This window comes from Neophocaena asiaeorientalis, unplaced genomic scaffold (genome assembly GCF_003031525.2).
Source record: "Neophocaena asiaeorientalis asiaeorientalis breed wild unplaced genomic scaffold, Neophocaena_asiaeorientalis_V1.1 scaffold30, whole genome shotgun sequence".
Classification (NCBI taxonomy): Eukaryota; Metazoa; Chordata; class Mammalia; order Artiodactyla; family Phocoenidae; genus Neophocaena; species Neophocaena asiaeorientalis.
Window position 1 is genome coordinate 17,270,451 of NW_020174923.1, and position 19,977 is coordinate 17,290,427.

The 19,977-nt window shown below is 43.9% G+C and overlaps 1 protein-coding gene across 1 annotated transcript in view; it reads left to right on the top strand.

Annotated features, from left to right (window-relative positions):
• Positions 1–19,977, top strand: part of EFTUD2 (elongation factor Tu GTP binding domain containing 2) — a 33,253-nt gene that overhangs the window by 1,814 nt on the left and 11,462 nt on the right. Inside the window, exons 2-13 of the mRNA XM_024760709.1 lie at positions 1,420–1,528; positions 4,218–4,383; positions 5,042–5,120; positions 7,467–7,542; positions 8,053–8,118; positions 8,884–8,919; positions 10,056–10,146; positions 11,079–11,161; positions 13,163–13,329; positions 15,744–15,868; positions 19,319–19,382; positions 19,771–19,861. Coding sequence (XP_024616477.1) covers positions 1,424–1,528; positions 4,218–4,383; positions 5,042–5,120; positions 7,467–7,542; positions 8,053–8,118; positions 8,884–8,919; positions 10,056–10,146; positions 11,079–11,161; positions 13,163–13,329; positions 15,744–15,868; positions 19,319–19,382; positions 19,771–19,861 — 1,149 coding nt within the window. The 5' untranslated portion in view covers positions 1,420–1,423. The remainder of the gene's footprint in view (positions 1–1,419; positions 1,529–4,217; positions 4,384–5,041; positions 5,121–7,466; positions 7,543–8,052; positions 8,119–8,883; positions 8,920–10,055; positions 10,147–11,078; positions 11,162–13,162; positions 13,330–15,743; positions 15,869–19,318; positions 19,383–19,770; positions 19,862–19,977) is intronic.

Consider the following 19,977-nt stretch of genomic DNA (forward strand, 5'->3'; position numbering starts at 1 on the left):
TGTAAGCTGTAGAGGTGTTGGTGAGGGTAATCAGTACAGTTAACTACCATTCATGACAGAATTAAATGCTGATAAAGACACGAAAGGCTACAGCAGTATAGGAGAGTGAGAAACTGAGGCTATAGGAAGCCTTGAAGGAGGTGGTATTTGACCTGTTACTTTGAGTAGAATTTCTAGAATTGAAGTGGACACAACCCACAAAATACTTACTAATTACAAAGAGAAAGCATGTAACTTTACAATGGAAAGGCCTGGTAGGCACCACCATAATCAGTGGTGAAGTTAACATCACCACTGATGGGACAAACTAAAATCATATGCCACTTGTTAGAAGATGCACTGAAAAGAGCACGGCATCACTTCTGTGATACTCTTGCCAAAAAATGCATAACCTGAATCTGATCATGAGGAAACATTGGCAAACTTAAATTAAGGGACATTCTACAAACTCACTAGCCTATAATCTGCAAAAGTGTCAAGTCATAGAAGTCAAAGGAAAGACCAAGGAACTGTTTCAGATTGAAAGAGACTAAAGACATGACAGCTGAGTGCAAACATGGAATCCTGGATTGGCTCCTTTGCTGTGCAGGAGATTATTGGAACAGCCTGTGAAACTTGAATGGGGGCCTGTGGGTTAGGTGGTGGTAATATGTCAGTGTTTTCTGATTTTGATGGTTGTATTGTGGTTATGTAGGAGAATGTCCTTGTTTGTAGGAATCACATGCACTAAAAGCAGGGGTTGGCAAACTTTGTCAAGGCCTAGATAGCAAATATTTTAGACTTTGTGGGCCATGTGGTCTCAGTGGCAGCTACTCTGCTCCGCTGTTACAGTGTGAAAGCAGCCACAGACAATATGAAAGAATGAGCATGGCTGTGTTCCAATAATGCTGTTTTTTGAAATGCTGAAATGCTGAAATTTGAATTTCATATAATTAATTTTCATGTGTCAATGTGTCATGAAATATTATTCTTTTGATTTTTTTCAACTATTTAAAAATAATAAAAAACATCGTACCTTCAGGGCTGTTTGAAAACAGTTGGCAGGCCAGATTTGGCCACAGGCTATAGTTTACCAACTGCTGCCCTAAAGTATGAGGAGGTGATGAGACATTGTGTCAGCAACTTATCTGCAAATAATTTAGGAGAAAGAAAGTTATGTGTACTATTTTTGCAACTTTCTGGTATTTAATTATTTTAAAATTAAAATTTGTTTAGTATTAGAAAAAAGAAGTGGGTGAAGTATATGTAAACAGAAACAGGAGTGGAACAGACAGGAGGGGAAGATACAGGGCTTTGGAGGAGCAGTCAGTGGGCTGATGTAACTGGAGAGGAGACTGTGTGAGGGATATGGTCAGCCACAGGCTAGGGCGGAGGCCCTGATTACCTTGCCGGCGTCTAACTCTTCTCCTTGAATTTCAGCATCATGGATACTGACTTGTATGATGAGTTTGGGAATTACATTGGACCAGAGCTTGATTCTGATGAAGACGATGATGAATTGGGCAGAGAGACCAAAGATCTTGATGAGGTAAAACAAATATATACTTTTTTCATCTCTCTTTTTTAAGAAAGCAATAAAGTAGTTACCATAAATTTGTCTTCTGTGTCTGTGAGTCTGTTTCTGTTTTGTATATAGATTCATTTGTGTTGTGTTTTAGATTCCACATATAAGTCACATCATATAATATTTGTCTTTCTCTGTCTGGCTTCACTTAGTATGATATTCTCTGGGTCCATCAACACTGCTGCAAATGGCAATATTTCATTCTTTTTATGGCTGAGTAATATTCCACTGTATACATGTACCACGTCTTCTTAAATCAGTCATCTGTTGATGGGCACTTAGGTTGTTTCCATGTCTTGGCTGTTGTAAATAGTGCTGCTATGAACCTGGGGGTGCATGTGTCTTTTTGAACTAGTGTTTTTGATTTTTCCATCATCCCTTCTCATTTACTCTAGATGTTCACCCCAGCAATTCTCCCCTCTCTCCCATGTCATTAGTTTTCCCTCTCTACTAGATCATCCCCATCAGCATACAGATATGCTGTTGTTTCATCATAAAATCCTTTCACGACCCTATAGCCCCCTGTCGTTACCTCCCATTTCCCTGTTTCCCAATGCGGCACATCACGAAAGAGTTGTTACTTGCTGTCTCCAAATCCTCTCCTCCCATTTTCTCTGAATCCAAGTTTTGTTGTTTTGCCTCTCCCATTCCACACAGACTGCTCTTGTCAGGGTCATCAGTGACCTCTGCCCCAGACCCAGTGCTCATCCTGCTTGACCTGTCTGCAGCATCTGGCCCAGCTGATCCCTCCCTCCTTAAAATACTCTCTTCCCTTGGCTTCCAGGGAATCTCCTGGTTTTCCTTCTCTTCTCTGGCCGGTCCTTCTCAGTCTTTGCTGCTGGCTCCTCCTCATCTCCCTGACCTCTTAACTGTCAATGGGCCCCAAGGCTCCATTCCTAATACCTGTTCTCTATCTACACTCACTCCCCTGGTCATCTTATCCAGTATATCAAATCCCTTCTATTCCCTGAGGACTCTCAAATTTATATCTCCAGCCTGGACCTTTCTCTTGAACCTCAGGTTTGTATGTCTAGCTTTCTACTTGGCATCTCTACTTGATGTCTAATATGGCATCTCAAACTTAGCATATCTAAGGCCTAAACACAGAGCTTCCCCATCCCCTGTCCCCTGCTTCTGCCTCCAACCTCCTCTTACAGTCTTCCTCATCTAGTAAAGACAGGGCCATTCCCCGGTTGCTCAGGTCAAAAACCTTGTCTCTTTTTTTTCACTCCTACTCTGAATTCACTAGGATACATTTTTTACTCTATTTTTAAAATATATGCAGAATCCAACCTCTCCTTCCACCTTCACAGCTCCTCCTCTGGGCATAAGCCACTATCACTGCCATCTCTCTCCTGTATCACTGCAGTAGCCTTCCAACTAATCTCTCTCCTTTTAGTATATCTCAGTATGGGAACCAGAGTGAGTCTTTTAAAACAAAAGCCTGATCATATTACTCCTCTGCTCAGAACTGCTAGAACAGGACTTCTTAGCCTCGGTACCATTGAGGTTTGGGGCCAGATAATTCTTTGTTGCAGGGCTGTCCTGCGCTTTATAGGGTATTTAACAGCATCCCTGGCTTCTACTCAATAGGTCCCCCACACACAGAGCCAGCTGTGACAACCAGAAACGTCTTCAGACATTGCCAAATGTTCCCTGGGAGACAGAATTGTCTTTGGCTGAGAAGCACTGTCATAGAGTAAAGTTAGATTACTTAGAATGATCCAGAAGATCCTACATGATCACCTCCTATGAGATCTCAGCTTATACTGTTCTCCCCATTATTTACTGAACTGGCTTCCTTGCTAATCCTCAAAGTTGCCAGCGTACCCTTGACTCAGAGCCTTTGCATTTGCCGTTTCAGCCAACTAGAACGCTCTTCCCCACTTACTTGTAGAACTTACTCTCTCTTCCCTCAGATTTTTGCTCAAATGTCATCACCTCTCTTTTTTGCATTGCTATATTACCAATACCTAGAACAGTGCCTGTCACATAGTAAATGCTCAGTAGATATTTGTTGAGCGAATGAATTAACCAGGGTGTTTTGGAACATAAAGGGTTATGTAGTAGCCACTTTTAATCATTTGAAAGACTTTTTAGGAGAAGAGGGCATAGCTTTGTTCAGTGTTGCTTGTGACTGTGGGTTTTAATTTATAAGGAGGTGAGTTCAATGTCATTTATGGAGACTCACTTTCCAACAGGGAACCGGGCTGTCAGTGAGTACTGTTGTTATTGGAAGTATTCAACAGGGACAGGAATACGTAGAGAGAGTTCATTCATTTAACATGCTGTGTTCTCAGGACACAGAGATGAATAGTGCTCAAAGAACTCCCGTCCTATGGGATTCCTAATATGTGAGGCATAGGGCAATATCCAGAAAAGTGCCTCCAAGCTTGATCCATTTGTGACCAATGGCCTGCACTTAAGAAAGGGTCCATTTGAATCAGGAGAGCCATCCATACCCGTGGCTTACAGTCTTCTCTTTGTGAAGGATCATGCAAGAGTGGAACCTGCCCCACTGATGGTAGCACAGAACTCAAAATAAGAAGCTGTCAGGCATGTGAAGTCATTGCTCTTAACTCGTGTAGCGTATGAGTCATTGAGCAGGAAAAGTGCATGCCTCTTCCAGCCTCCTTCCGTCCCTTGCTTTTAGGTCGATGATGATGATGATGACGACGAGCTGGGAGATCATGATGAAGACCACCCTGGGATGGAGGTGGTGCTGCATGAGGACAAGAAGTACTACCCCACAGCTGAGGAGGTGTATGGTCCTGAAGTGGAGACCATAGTTCAGGAGGAGGACACCCAGCCTCTCACAGGTGAGTCTGGAGGCACTGGGCTGTGAGAGGTGAAATCGAAACTAGAAAACTTCATTTCATAGCCATCAGCAGTCTTGAAAGTTCAGTGAATGAACTGACTAGTTTTTCTTTCAGGTGGTATTTCTGGATTGAGATTCAATTCACCCTGTTTTGATATTCAACAGAACAGCTTGTTACCAAGCAAATAAGTGTTACTTCTTTCTTTATCTAATACTTGTTTGGGTTCTTGAAGACTGTTTTTAAGTTCTCCCTCTGGTCTGATACATTTTTCCATCCAAATAATACCAGTTTCTTTAACTAGTCCTCACAATGCTTATTTTCCACTTCCTTAATAATTTTCATTGATCTTCTGGGAAGTAGTTGCATTTTATAAATGCAAGGAGAGATTTTGAACTGACATTGACCTCATCCTATATCCAGTCCCTCTCCCTTCCTCCCACAAAATGAAGTCCAAACACCTCAGTCCACAATTCAAGATCTTTCAGTGTCTCATGCCAAACAGCGTTCCCAGAACTTTCTCAACCTGAGTGGTCCTCGAGAACAACATAAATTGATGTCATATATCATCCATTCTGAAAGCTCAGTCTAATGGAATAGGGCTCTGTATTTTTATGCTTTATGCCTACCTGCACATCACTACTTTTTTTTTTCCTCCTAGAACCCATTATTAAACCGGTGAAAACCAAGAAATTCACTCTGATGGAGCAGACATTACCTGTCACGGTATATGAAATGGAGTAAGTTATAAGGTCTTGGAGCCTCTCTGCACGAATATTGTAGGTTCAGTTTGTTCATGGAGGTAGGAGGTGGTTTGTGGTTGAGGTAACCAGTGCATTTTTGGGGTGGTGGTGAGAGCAGTGGCATCCATTTGTGCCTGAGTCATTTGGCCGACTTCTCTCTATGACCAGGTTCAGCTCTGTCGCTGCCTGCTGCCAGATCTAGTCTGACAGATTTCAGCTTTATTTATGTATTTATTTATTTTGGTGGGTAAAAGGGCATATCCCTGAGCTCTTTCTTATTTATTTAATTTTTAAAAATTGAGGTATAGTTGATTTGCGATGTTGTGTTAGTTTCCACCATACAGCACAGTGATTCAGATTCTTTCCCCTTATATGTTGTTACAAAATATTGAGTAGAGCTCCCTGTGCTATACAGTAGGTCCTTGTTGGTTATCTGTTTTATATATAGTAGTGTGTATATGTTAATCCCCAACTCCTAATTTATCCCTCCCCTCCCCTCCCCTTTCCTCTTTGGTAACTGTCAGTTTGTTTTCTCTGTCTGTGGGCCTATTTCTGTTTTGTAAATAAGCTCATTTGTATCTTTTTTTTTTTTTCTTTTAGATTCCACATATAAGTGATATCGTATGATATTTGTCTTTCTCTGTCTGGCTTACTTCACTTAGGATAATAATCTCTAGGTCCATCCACGGTGCCGCGCCAGTGAGTTATTGTGAAAGCAAAAATCTCTTCCTACAATTTGCCAAAATTTTCCTTCAGCTTATATCGTTGCTGAGATATTTAGGCTCAATCTTAACTTTCTTCTTGGCTCTCATCCAGATCTCAGCCATTTTCTCTTCTTCCAAACCTTTAGTTTGGTATTAGAAGCCAGCCTTTGAGACAGAACTGGGTATTATAATTGTCAGTGTTGGGGCCACCAGAGCCTGTTTTGACACGGTATGGTTGCTAAGTGTTTTGGGAACATAACAACTCTTTATTTTGAAAAGGAGGCACAGGTAGGTAGATATGTGTAGAATAATTTAGACTCCTCAAACTGCAAACTGTTTTTGAAAATATTTTCATTGATGAAATGCACTTATAAGGCTCTTATATATTGAGGAGCTTGTGGCCCGTTATTAGATAATGAAACTTTTTTTTTTTTAAACATGTTGACATCTTGTATGTCCGAAGGAGTAAGGTCCCTTCTGAAATGGTCAGCTCACCTGCCATCATTCACACTTTTTTTTTCTTTTTTAATATTTATTTATTTGGTTGCACTGGGTCTTAGTTGCAGCTCATGGGCTCCTTAGTTGTGGCAGGTGGGCTCCTTAGTTGTGGCATGTGAATCTCATGTGGGATCTAGTTCCCTGAGCAGGGATCGAACCTGGGTCCCTTGGGAGTGCGGAGTCTTAACCACTGTGCCACCAGGAAGTCCCCCATTCACACTTTTTTTTTTTTTTTTTTTTTTTTTTTTTTTCCGGTACGCGGGCCTCTCACTGTTGTGGCCTCTCCCGTTGCGGAGCACAGGCTCCGGACGCGCAGGCTCAGTGGCCATGGCTCACGGGCCTAGCCACTCTGCGGCATGTGGGATCTTCCTGGACCGGGGCACGAACCCATGTCCCCTGTCTCGGCAGGTGGACTCTCAACCACTGCACCACCAGGGAAGCCCCATTCACACATTTTTGAAACAACCTTTCAGTTTTCTTCAGAACTTGCGTCACATTCTTTTGTGTTCTCAGTGGTGATTTTTTAAAAAAATCTCCAGTCTTTGAAAGCAGGCTTGATTTTCAGAGCCAAAAGTCATCTGAAGGCTATTTACCATAAGTAATGCGGATGATAAGCAAGAAAGGCAGGGTTGGTTTTGATCAGGATGGAACTCCTCTGCTCATCATTAATGAGATGAGGTTTTCTTTTTTTTTTTTTTTTTCTTTGAGATGAGGTTTTCTTGAAAGCCTTGTTAACCAGCTGTGACGGCAGTTTCAGAAGCAAAGCTCCCAAAGTGATTTGAAGTCCCCTTGGCATCAGTGGTATAAATGTATAACATCTAGCCTGAATGTTTTGAACTGAACAGTATTCATGTATGTGTGTGCTGGTATTTGGTTTTTTCTTCTTGCTTGCTTTTCAAATTTCATTATTTTACTGTTGAAATCTCCATGACATTTCACAGGTCGTGTCTCCTCATGAATAAGTCTGTTCCGTTCCCAAAGACAGAACTGTGTAGAGGTAGAAACTCACTTCTGCCTCTGAGCATTCTCCAGTTGGTCTGAAAGTTGTTCCTGGCCGAAAATACCTAAAACACCTTGTACCACCCCCTCATTTGAAAACTTTTGGCAAAGTCCCTTTTGCTCTTTTCCTTTCTCCTTTCAGTTTCTTGGCAGATCTGATGGATAACTCGGAGCTGATCAGAAATGTGACCCTTTGTGGTCATCTCCACCATGGCAAGGTGAGAGAGCTTTTGGCTACTTGGAACAGGGTTGGTCTTCGTTTCTGCTCATTTTTTCAGCCCTCAGAGTCACACGTTGGGGTCTGAGGCCATAAGGCTGGACCTCCTCACTCTGGGGGGCCTCCAAGCCTATTGTGAAACTGAGCTGTGAAATTCTAGCTTTTCCTGAGCAGCAGATGGAAAGCTAAGCCACTTGCATGCCTGAGCCTTGTGTCTACATCTGGACAGAAGAGGGGAAATTGAGCCTTACTCTGATTTTATAAGTTTTCATTTCCTGGGGGATGGTTGTCTAAGAAAGATTTCATCTTTCATTTGAAAATAATCCTGTGGCTTCATTGTTAATTCTTTGCTGTCCCATAATCCTCCCTGCGCTCTTCTTCCTCTCTTTATCCCTAAATTATGTGGTGTAGTGGGAACTGGGAGAAGGGTAGAGTAGATTTTTCTCTGTGGTTTGCAGAACTTAACTTTCTTTTCCCTTTCAGACATGTTCAACTTTCTCTTCCCTTTCAGACATGTTTTGTAGATTGTTTAATAGAGCAGACTCACCCGGAAATCAGAAAGCGCTACGACCAAGATGTGAGTAGAAATTCTGTTGAAGGTTTAGGATGAACCATTCAGAATATACAGGGATGGGTGTCTCTCTCCTTCCCCTTTCTTCCACCTTCCCACTCTCACTGTAAATAATGATGCATATAATGTGCTGCTTTATAATTGTAATTTCTATTAATAGACCTTAAGAAAATAATTTCAATTTTCTCAGAAACATAAAAATACTAGTGTGCAGTATTTTTGGATGATCTGTTCTGTGCTTGGGATCCCTCCTCTGTTCTGATATATCCTGACTTCGATAGCCTATTCTTTCCTGTCATAGTATTAATAGCCTCTCTATAAATATAATACAATTGGGCCTTGTTTTCATGATAAGTTTAAGTGCCTGTGAATGAGGCCAAGTGGGGCTGCAAGTCTCAGTGCAATAAATGTTCAATCTTGGCCAGATGGACTGTTTTGATGTTCAGGGTCCCATGAAGGCCAGATGTGTCTCCCTGTACCACTGTGAAAAATTCAGTGCATTTGATATAATTTAGCTCTTCAGTCATACCTGGTCTTTAGCGACTTCCTCCACTCCCCAAAAAACCACACACCCAGGAGCATTTTCCATCTGGGAGGGTGCTGGTCTCATTGTCTGAAATTTCTGTAGGGGTACCCTGTTTTCTTCCATCTATTCTCCTCCTGAGGCAGAGACCCTTGAGCTGGGAGGTGGTGAGGGAAAGTGATTGATGGTTTGTGTGGCAGAGGAGTCTGAATTCAGGAGGTAATTACAGTTCTTTTTTTCTTTTTAAGCTTTGCTACACTGACATCCTCTTCACAGAGCAAGAGGTAAGTGTGCCTTTGGAAGTCTGATTGTTGTCCACAGCAGGCCCAGCAGCAGTAGTTTTGTAGGGAATGTAGAAGAGCTTTACGGTAACATTTTGGTCCATACCACACACCTCCCCACCCTCACTCCCACCCCTCATCTCTTTATCTCCCTGCTTCTCTCGGTCATCCTACGATCTATAACTTGAAAGAGAGCTGGGTAGGCAAACTGTAGGGTAAAAGGGGGGACCCTCCTATCCTGGGCTGGATTTAATTTAGCCAAGTAGGGCAAATGCTAAGAGGTCATGTGTACATTTATGCTGTAAGTTCTGCAGAAGCTAAACGTGATTTTTAAAATGACATCATCCTTAAAATCTGTAACATGACTCCATCCATATGTTGATCTTTCTGGGAGTAGCTTCTTCTGGAGAATGGGTTCATCTGTCTTTGTGCTTCTCTTCTGTATAAAGGAGTGAGCATACATTTTTGTCTTTCCCATTCCTACTGGTTGGTCTTCCTGTCCATCTGGATCTTTGTCCTCCCCTCTAATCCCTTGTTTCCCCCTCTTCTTTATTTCTGTCTCTCTTAAATGACCACATGGAAAGCACAAGAGTGCAAGTACTGTGATTAACCAAAGGAACCTTGAATGGTGCTGGCATATGTTAAGCACTCATCAGATACTAGCTATTGTTTTTTTATGTATATGTTTGACTGGAGTTGTTTTAATACTTATTTTCTGTTACAGCTTTTATAATATATTTTTAAGAAAACCTAAAGTGCTGCAGATTGTTTCTTTTTACTTGTACTGTGCTAAATTATTTTTGTTTACAGTGTATGAGGAGGATAAGATTTGAGGACTCTGGATTCTCTATTAAGGTTTAATACTGCTTTGCTAGCTTGTTCATTTTTTTATTTTTACTTTTTTGTATTTGAACCATCTCCCCACCCCGCACCCCCGCCGCCCCAGTGCTTTTTAACAGGAAGATTGTTCATCTTTAAGGTCATTCTGGTTAGAGACCTAGGTAAAACTCATACCCATTACAAGGAGAGACATCAGTGTAATTTACTAGCAACTGGAAAGATCCAAGAGCAGAATGAATCCCTCCTACATAGGAAGAAGCCTTGATCACTCTCGCCCTCTTTCTCTCTGCGACTTTCAGAGGGGTGTTGGCATCAAGAGTACTCCTGTGACAGTAGTCTTGCCAGATACCAAAGGAAAATCCTACCTCTTCAATATCATGGACACTCCAGGTAGGACATTCCTTGACTTTTTACCATCAGAACCCTGTCCTGTTTGTTTCTTTTGCTTCCAGAACAGAGCAGAGCATTACGTCTTTGTTTTTACATTCCCTTGCCTTCCTTGAGATAATTTTCTTTTTTCACTGTCTCCTTTGCTTCTAACTAGTTAATTAGCCAGCAGTGTGCTCCAGGCCTTCTATTTTGTTCCTCTCTTGACTCTGCTGTAGAAGATTTAAATTTGGGGGAATCTTATTCACTTACTCATTTCAGCCTGTGTCAGCCCATGCTAGACATTGGGGCAGCAAAGCTGAGTTAGACATGGTCCCGGCCTCAGGCAGTCTCAGTCTTTTGAAGGAGACTATGGGAGCTCGCACTGATGGCTGGGGGACATGCAGGTTACCATAGAAGCAGCGTACCTCACCCTGTGGCTGACTTTCTCTTTGGGAAGGACCAACTCAGGGTTCCCTTTTTTTAAATAGGAAAATTTGGGTTTTGACAGATTGGCCTTCTTTGCCCCATCAGATGCCCGATGCCCTTGTGCCTCTCAGCCCCTGACCCCTACCCGCACCTACCAGCACCACCTTTCCAGGAACTGGCTCACGTGCTCCAGGCCCTCCTTTGCCCTCTTTCCTGCTTCCAAATTGTCTTCTGTCCCGCAGAACTCTGTTCACTGCTGATTAGACTGGTTTAGTCTGCGAGTTGAATGTGTTGTGCCCTCCTTGATAAAATGCTTTCTTTATGTTTGGGGGCCTCCTGTATAAAAGCGTAATCCAAGGATGTGACTCTAACGTAGAACTTGGCACACTGCAGGGAGCTGTGGGGAGAAGAGAAGGCGGTATTTGTGGGTTCACATGCTTTGCAGTGCCCCACAAACCACGTACAAGTTAATCGTGCCTCATCCTGCCACCACACAAGTGGTGACTTACTTGGTATTTGCTTTTCAGGACACGTGAATTTTTCTGACGAGGTCACAGCTGGCTTGCGCATCTCAGATGGAGTGGTCCTTTTCATCGATGCTGCTGAGGGCGTAAGTCTGCGTCAGTTCTCTCAGGACCCCTCTTCCCTGTCATGTTTGCCGCACACAATGGCCAGAGCTCTGAGTGAGCTGGGAATTAGAGAACGTGAGAGTCTGTGGGATTAAGGCTCACCTTTGCTCTAAAATTAGGGCAACAAATGAAAGTCAAAATTAGTTCTCAGTGAGTCCCTCACTCCCTGCCCAGTGAAGCTCACAATGATAGGACCCATTGTCATTCAGAAACACAAAAATGACAAAGGTAAATAAAAGGGAGGGAGGAGAGTTTTAAATGTTAATGAATTTGTCTAAGGTAAAGAGAGATTGGAGTTAAAAGGCCCAAAGATTAGGTAATTTGGCCAACCTCATTTATGTTGTCATCAGTGAGATAGCCAGCACAGGGAGCCAGGGTTACCTTTTTAAAAACTGACTTCATCATGGAGTAATTTCAAACTTACTGAAAAATTGCAGTAGTACAGAGTACACCCTCATTTGTAATTCTGTGTCTGTACATGTACATGCACTCACACGTATGTGTTTTCCCCTTGAACCATTTGAAAATAAAATATTTCAGAATGTATTTCCTAAGAACAAGGACATTCACTTACATAATAATGCACTTACCAGAATCTGGGAATTCAACGTTGATGCAATATTGTTGCACAGATCTTTTTCTGTAGACCTTAGTCAGTCTCACTCATTGTCCCAATAACGTCTTTTATAGAATTTTTTTTCCTAATCCAGGATGATGCATAACGTTTAGTTTTCATGTCCCTTTTAATTGGAATTCTTCTTTTACCTTTCTTGGTCTTTTATGACATTGGCATTTTTGAAGTGTATAGGCCGTTTATTTTGTAGACTGTCTCAATCAGGGTTTGTCTAATGTTTCCTCATGATTAGGTTCAGGTTATTTGGGGCAGGAATACTGTATCAGCACAGCTGTGTTCTTATTAGTCCATCACATCAGAAGGCCCACGATGTAACCTTATCCCATTATTGGTGATGTTAACTTTGATCACTTGGTTAAGGTGGGTGTGCCAGGCTTCTCCAATGTAAAGTTACTGTTTTCCGCCTTTGTAATAACTGATCTATGGGGTGATACCTTGAGTCTATGTATACATGTTATTCCTTATCAAACTTTACCAGTTTTATCATCCATTGGTCATTCCTAGCTTATTGATGTAATAGTTGCAAATGGTGATTTTCTAACTCTTACTATTTCTTCTATATTTATTGGTTGGAATTCTGTTGTAAGGAAGAGATTTCCCTTCTCCATTTGCTTATTTATTATCCGTATGGATACACGGATTTTTATTTTACTCAGTGGGTTATAATCCACTAGTATCTTTATATCTTTTGATACTCTAGTATCCCAGATTTGGCTAGTGAGAACTCCCTCAGGCTGGCTCCTTTATCCTTTTGACATGCCCTGTCTTTTTTCAGGCACAAAAAGATGTCCTAGACTCATCTTGTACTTTCCCTGCCCCAATCCTGGAATCAGCCATTTCTCCATAGAGCTTCGGCTCCTTATAGTGAGGACAGATACTTAGAAACAAAGATCAGAGTATGTTCATTGCTACTGGGACACATTGCTTCTAGGACTTTCCACTGAACACAGATAATATACACCCATACGTATCTGTAACTGTTTCTACACATACATATTAAAAACTATTAACACAGTAGAAGAGAAGAAAAAAATCAATTTATCCTAATACCCACAATTCTATTTCAGCACCACAGCTTCTTCCCAAGCCTTCCTTGGTTCCTTCTCTGACACTGAGAAACCTGGCTCCCAACATCATCAGTGTATTTATTCATTTCTCAATCCTGCAAGGTCACCTCTTAAAATTCCTGAATCTGCCATTGGGCAAGATACCCTCTGCTTCCCCCCAACAATCTATTTCCTCTTTTCCACATTCTTCATATTTTTAAGTAGCACCTTTTTTGGCTCTGCTCTGGACTGTTCTGCCCTCTTTGCTCTCATCACCACCTTCTGAGCCTTGTATCTCTCAGGTGATGCTGAACACAGAGCGGCTGATCAAACACGCCGTGCAGGAGAGGCTGGCAGTCACCGTGTGCATCAACAAGATTGACCGGCTGATCCTAGAGCTGAAGCTGCCCCCCACTGATGCTTATTACAAGCTGCGTCACATTGTAGATGAGGTCAACGGATTAATAAGGTAGAGGAACCCTGGGAGTGGACCTCCTGTCCTCGGCACTCTGGTTTATATAAATCTTAACCTTGAACACCTCTGGGGGCAACTCTGATTCCTTGGCATGCATTGACAAGCTTGTTGGACACAGCTAGAGGCGCATTCTTTGGCTCTGCAGGGATTGACTCCACCGCCTTGGCCTCGTTAACTCTGCTCCTTAACCAGATATGCAGCTCGCCACACATCCTCAGTTTAGTACTGCAGTCAGTACCCTGAGCTCCAGAATCAGTCTCGTCTTCACAGAACCAACCATGTAAAGTTGGGCAGAGTCCTTAAGCTCATAGAGCCTCAGTTTCTGCTTCTGTAAGAAGGGAATAGTAATATTTGCCCAATGAGATGTTACAAGAAATTAAAGACAGCCAATGTAACACACTTAGCACAGTGCTCAGCAGACAGTAGCTGATTGGTGAGTAATGTTATCTGCTGTTATCTTACTGGTACAGACTCAGTAAGAGAAGGAACTGTTGGCCTTTATTTCTTGTTGAAGCTGCTTTTCAACAAGATGGATTTGGGGTTTATGACTGATGGTTGGGCGACCTTAGAATACAGTACCAAGGTGGCTTTGAAGAATAGCTTATAGTTTTTTTTGGCCACACCGCACAGCTTGTGGGATCGTAGTTCCCCCACCAGGGATCCAGTCCGGGCCCCTAGCAGTGGAAGTGTGGAGTCCTAACCACTGAACCGCCAGGGAACTCCCTAAATATATTCATAAAGACAGTTTTATCTGTAGGCTGAAGGATGTACTGGATGACTTTTTGAGGCCCGTTGAAGGACCTGGGAGGAGGCTGTCCTCCTGAGAGAATTCCTCTCCAGCTGAGGATCAGGGACAGTACTCTCGCTGCCGGGGACAGGTTCACCTTCAGACACCCCACCCCCGCCACCCCCCAGTTTGTAATGCTGGTTCTCAACAGGGGTATCTTCTCCCTGTCACTGGAAGGGCTGAGAATGACTGGAGCCCGTATAATGACCGGAGTCCAAAAGATGAAATGATAAACTTCTCTAAAGGGGGGATGGCTCGGACAGGGCTAAATCCTGATCTACCAGAATAGGAAGTCAAGAAGTCACATCTCAACCACCAAACAAGAAATAGCAACACGGGGCTTCCCTGGTGGCTCAGTGGTTAAGAATCCACCTGCCAATGCAGGGGACACGGGTTCAAGCCCTGGTCCGCGAAGATCCCACATGCCGCGGAGCAACTAAGCCCGTGCGCCACAACTACTGAGCCTGCAAGCCACAACTACTAAGCCCACGTGCCACAATTACTGAAGCCCGCCACCTAGATAGAGCCTGTGTTCCGCAACGAAGAGCAGCCCCCACTCGCCGCAACTAGAGAAAGCCCGCGCACAGCAATGAAGACCCAATGCAGCCAAAAAAAAAAAAGAAAGAAAGAAAAGAAATAAAAAGAAATAGTAACATGAACATATTATTTAGAAATATCGAGGTGAATGCTCTAGAAGCACCTTTAAAAGAGTTGAAAGCAATTGCCTCTGGGGACCGTAACTTGGGAGTATGGTAGGGGAGTACTCTTTATAAGCCAGTAATTTTATTTCTAAATTAAGAAATTCCAGGGACTTCCCTGGTGGTCCAGTGGCTGAGACTGCGCTTCCAACACAGGGGGCCCGGGTTCGATCCCTGGTCAGGGAACTAGATCCCACATGCCGCAACTAAGAGTTCTCATGCTGCAGCTAAAAAGATTCTGCATGCTGCAACTAAGACCTGATGCAGCCAAATAAATAAATATTTTTTAAAAACAAAAGAAATTCCGTAAAGCAGGGTGTCAGAAAGGCTAGGGTTGTGGATTTGATCCCTGTGTACAGCTGGTTTTGTTATAAATGCTAGTGAACCTGGGGTGCTGTGGCTTCTGCATGGCTTTTAAGACCGAACGTTTTAACGTGAATTTGTAAAGCAAAGCCAAACAAGGCAATAAAGAGTAGGGCAGTGAGAGCAGGGGGCAAAGTTGCTTTTTCTCCATTCATTCATTCATTCATCTACTTACACTGGTGTTTCTGTTTGTGAAATTGAGATTTCTCTAAAATGTTGGATTTCTCTAATCTTATCACATTAGATTAGTTTCCTGTGTTCCAAGGTCTTTGTCTCTGTCCTCCAAGTTTTCCCTCGCCCAGCGCAGTTAACTTCTTAAAGATCACGCAGAATGTTTCCAGCTCTGGGAAATCACTTTGTTACTGGGGGTTAGGGTACAGCTCCATCATGTCACTTTCTTGGACCAGGCTGTTGGCAAAGCTGAGTGTATTACGCAAGCCCCTTCTGAGGGTGAGGGCTGGAAAGAAGCTGTGATATTGAGTCCCTGTGCCCTTCACCCTTGGCATCGCGCCGGCATTGCTGCCCAGCTGGCTCTGCACTCACGGCTGTCTCTGTTTCAGCATGTATTCCACTGATGAGAACCTAATCCTTTCCCCGCTCCTGGGCAACGTCTGCTTCTCCAGCTCCCAGTACAGCATCTGCTTCACACTGGGCTCCTTTGCCAAGATCTACGCTGACACCTTTGGTAAGCTCTGACTGGCAGTCTGTCTCTCCAGCTTCCCCAGAGTCATGTGTGCCTTTCCTGCTGAATGGCTTAGAAATGGGCTTCATGCCAGAGTTCCCTGTCGGAGGGAGGCATTTTATAAAGTGTTGTCTTCACATCTGGGGCTCTTTTTGGCACCTAGGCTCCTTCCTCAGGCTAACTGCTTTCCAAACAATAAATAGAAGGATAAAGGTGCCTGGGAAAAAATGGGTGAAGAGGGAGCTCAAGTTAGGAATAAGAATCTCTCCTAGAGTGAAACAGATTTTGTCAAGAAGGAATTATCCATGGCCCTAAAGCCATTCAGGCCTCTTTCTCAGAGATGGAATTTCTCTCACCGGTTGTGCTTCTAGCTGTCTTTCCAACTGTATCCAGGCAGAAGTTTTGTAGGCCCACTTGAGAACTCCAGTTGGATTTGCAGCCCACTGGGACGTCCAGTGGAATGATTTTATAGGCCCCTGGAGCCACAACACCAGAACCCTGGGACCAGCTCCCCAACTCTCAAGAGGTTCCCGTGCGCTCCACCTCTGTGCCTCCCCAGTTCCCTCAGATCTAGTAGGAACCATGTCCTGGGTGTCAGTCTGCAGCCTGTGTGTCTGTACTTCCTCACAGAGGTCTTTGTCACCCCCATTTTTGGAGCTGAGGAGACAGGCTCAGTGAGAGGCCTCACAGCTAGTCAGCACTGGTGCTGGGGCACCAGTGTTCTCTCCAGTCACTGGTCCTGCCTACTCTAAAACGTGGAAACGTTTGCTCTGGTGAACATAATGGACCAATTGAAACTTGGTCTTTTTTAAAATACGTACATATTTACTGCATCCTTATTTAGAAAAGTGGAAAATACAGTAAAATGTGAAGGAAACAAAATTCACCCATAACCTCATTACCATAACCACTGTAAACATTCTGAGATAGTTCCTTCTTTCTCAGTTCAGTGTTTTACATAAGAGATCATATTTTATATATATACATATAGTATAATAGCATAAGGTAAATATTCACTTAGCATTAGATCACAATAATTTGCCTATTAAAATTTATTGATAAAAATGATTTTGTGGGGCTTCCCTGGTGGCGCAGTGGTTGAGAGTCCGCCTGCCGATGCAGGGGACACGGGTTCGTGCCCCGGCCCGGGAAGATCCCGCATGCCGCGGAGCGGCTGGGCCCGTGAGCCATGGCCGCTGAGCCTGCACGTCCAGAGCCTGTGCTCCGCAACGGGAGAGGCCACAACAGTGAGAGGCCCGCATACCGCAAAAAAACAAATGATTTTATGTAACTGCCTATTGGTCCGCTGTATAGATGTACTATAACTTACTCGCTTTCTCATCATTAGACATATATTTTGGTTGTTTCCAAATGGCTCTTTTTTAAAAAATGTATAGATGGACAGACAGTAAATGAAATTCACCTGAACAAAGTTCCAGGTTATGTTTCTGAATGTTCTTTGTATCAACATATGAAGCAAAATCCAAGATTGTTTCTATAATTATAATGTATTGACGGTTCAGTTTCTGACTGAAAATGGCTCTGAGCCTCAGGAGAGATTATTACTCACCCTTGGAACCCACTGTTAGTTTCCGAAGAAGCCAGCTGTGAGCCCCAGCATCATTATGAAAAGCCACGTATGGACTTCTAGAAAGTCAGCACTGGAAGGGATCAGAGATCACTGAGTCATTCCCCATCGTTTTACATGTGGGAAAACTGTGCCCAGGGACACAGAACTTACTGATAGGGTTGGGACTAGAATCCACTTCGGTGCTTTTTTTATCACATCATCCTGCCAACATTGATACCATGTCTTCTTACTAGGAGCACAAGGCATGATGAATAATCTCTGACTCCTGGGAACTTCATCCAGTGGGTAGACAGAATCCCACAGTGATGAATGACAGTGTAAGGTGGTGTAGGCTTAGTGCCTGGTGGCTGCCGTAGGCAGGTAGAGCTCCAAAGGCCTGGGGGAGGCTGCGTGAAGGAGATGGGGCTTTGACGGTGGAGAGTGGGGAGCCAGGATGTCCAGACTCGCTGGGCTGGGAGGGGACGCATGGAGGCAGGTGGTGTTGGCCCACGGGCGGCTGTTCAGAAATAGTGGACTGTTCCATCAAGGAGAAGAGTTCAAGTAAAACTACTGGGAGGCTGGGTTGGGACCACGTTGGGGAGGGTTGGAATGCGAGGTAAGGAATTTAGACTTTATCCTGTAGGCAGTTAGGAACTAGTAAAGATCGGGGTGGGGTGATATGTGCAAAGCTGATGGAAGATAGGCCAGAGAGGAAAGGATGAGGGAAGGGACACTTATTTAGACATTTTCGCCAATATGCAGATACAGGATTGTGATTATTGGCTGGATGTTATCTTTGAGGTTGAAAGGGGGCAGGGGGATTGGAGAGGTGTTCACTCATTCCTTGAGTAAGCATGTATTAAACGTCTGTTACGCACTAGGCCTGGTTCTTGTGAGTGCTCGGGCAGCTCACTCCAGTGATTATAATACAGTGTACGTTAAGTGCAGTAATAGAGGTGTGGAAAAGAAACAGCGGTTCACAGAGGAGAGAGGGTTAAAGTAACTAATAACGTGGGAAAGAAGGGGAAATGTGGTAATTAACCAAGTGGGCAACAGAGATTTTGAGCTTCGTTGTAGTGCCGATGATGGCCTCGCTGAAAGGGAGCGAAAAGTGTGAGAGAACCTGGCTTTAGGGAAAAGGTGATGAATTTCCTCTATGGCTTCTCGAGAAGGAGGTTGCAGTCTGACATCTGGGTTAGAAACATCCATGACACAGCTGGTGGTATCAGGGATCTAACTGAATGTTGGAGGAGCTCTGGACTCAGAAGATCTTGAATTTTAAAAGCCACGATTGCTTGCTTCAGTCTGACGAGGATCAGCAGTTGCAGTCAAGCTAAAAATATCAGTTGGTAAAAGATGACACCACGGTTCGCTTTGGTGTTTTCTCTCCAGGGGGCTGGGTGTGTGCCTTCTAGAGGCTGAGGGCTAGTCGGAGCCCCAGCGTGGTGCTGCAGCTGGGAGGTTGCCCACACTGGCAGCGGAGTAGAGCTTCTTTGGGTCAGGGAGGAATGAAGGAACTACTAAGATCCACCGCAGGAAGGGGCGGTAACAGGTGCACACAGAGGATAGCATGTAGGCAGTTGAGCCTGTTGCATCAAAGGAAAGGCTATAAACTGTATCCTTGTCCATAGCTCAGGCACAGGCTTGCTGGAGATGGAGCTGCATGAGTGCTCATTTTGGCTCCAGCATCGCCTTGTTGACTTTGGACCAGTCGTGTCCCTTGTGCCTCAGTATCCTTGTCTGCCTGCCTGGGTAGAAGCAAATGTCTGGACCTTGGAGGGGAAGGTACAAGAATTCCTCAGCTAGAAACCACTTGTGGCACATGAAACAATTTTAAACAGTACTTTGCTAGGTAGACTATAATTGTATGGCTTCTCTTATAGGTGACATTAACTACCAGGAATTTGCTAAAAGACTCTGGGGTGACATCTACTTCAACCCCAAGACGTAAGTAGAGTGCAGGAAGTGACTCTCTAGAGACGGGATCCATTTTCCCAGTAAGTGCAGACAGACAGAGAAAGAGTTCCTAAGATTAAAACCTACTTTTTTAGTAGACGTGAACTACCATCTTTTCTCCTCTAAGTGAGCTGACTTCATGAGCTCTAACACGGTGAGAGGCCATTTCCCTTGAAGTCTCCACAGCTCAGCCCAGGCATTTATGAGCGTCATAACCTATGCCCTCTCAGGAGTCTCTGTTTGGAGATTGTATGATCTCACACATTTCTTCCCCTCAAGGCTTGGCCTTGCCCAGATTCAGAAGTTAGGAAATACACCCTTGGGGTTGGTGACACTGCTTTCTCCCTCCTGGGTCTCCCATAACTCTTGATCTCTTCAGGCGAAAGTTCACCAAAAAGGCCCCAACCAGCAGCTCCCAGAGGAGCTTCGTGGAGTTTATCTTGGAGCCCCTCTATAAGATCCTCGCTCAGGTGAGTGTGTCAGGCCCCTGGCTCAGGTCTGCCCTTCTAAGCGCAAGGTGGAAGAGCTGGTGAGCTTGGTCTTCGCCCTGCCCCTGAACCTGATCAGTTTTGCATTAACTCAGTAT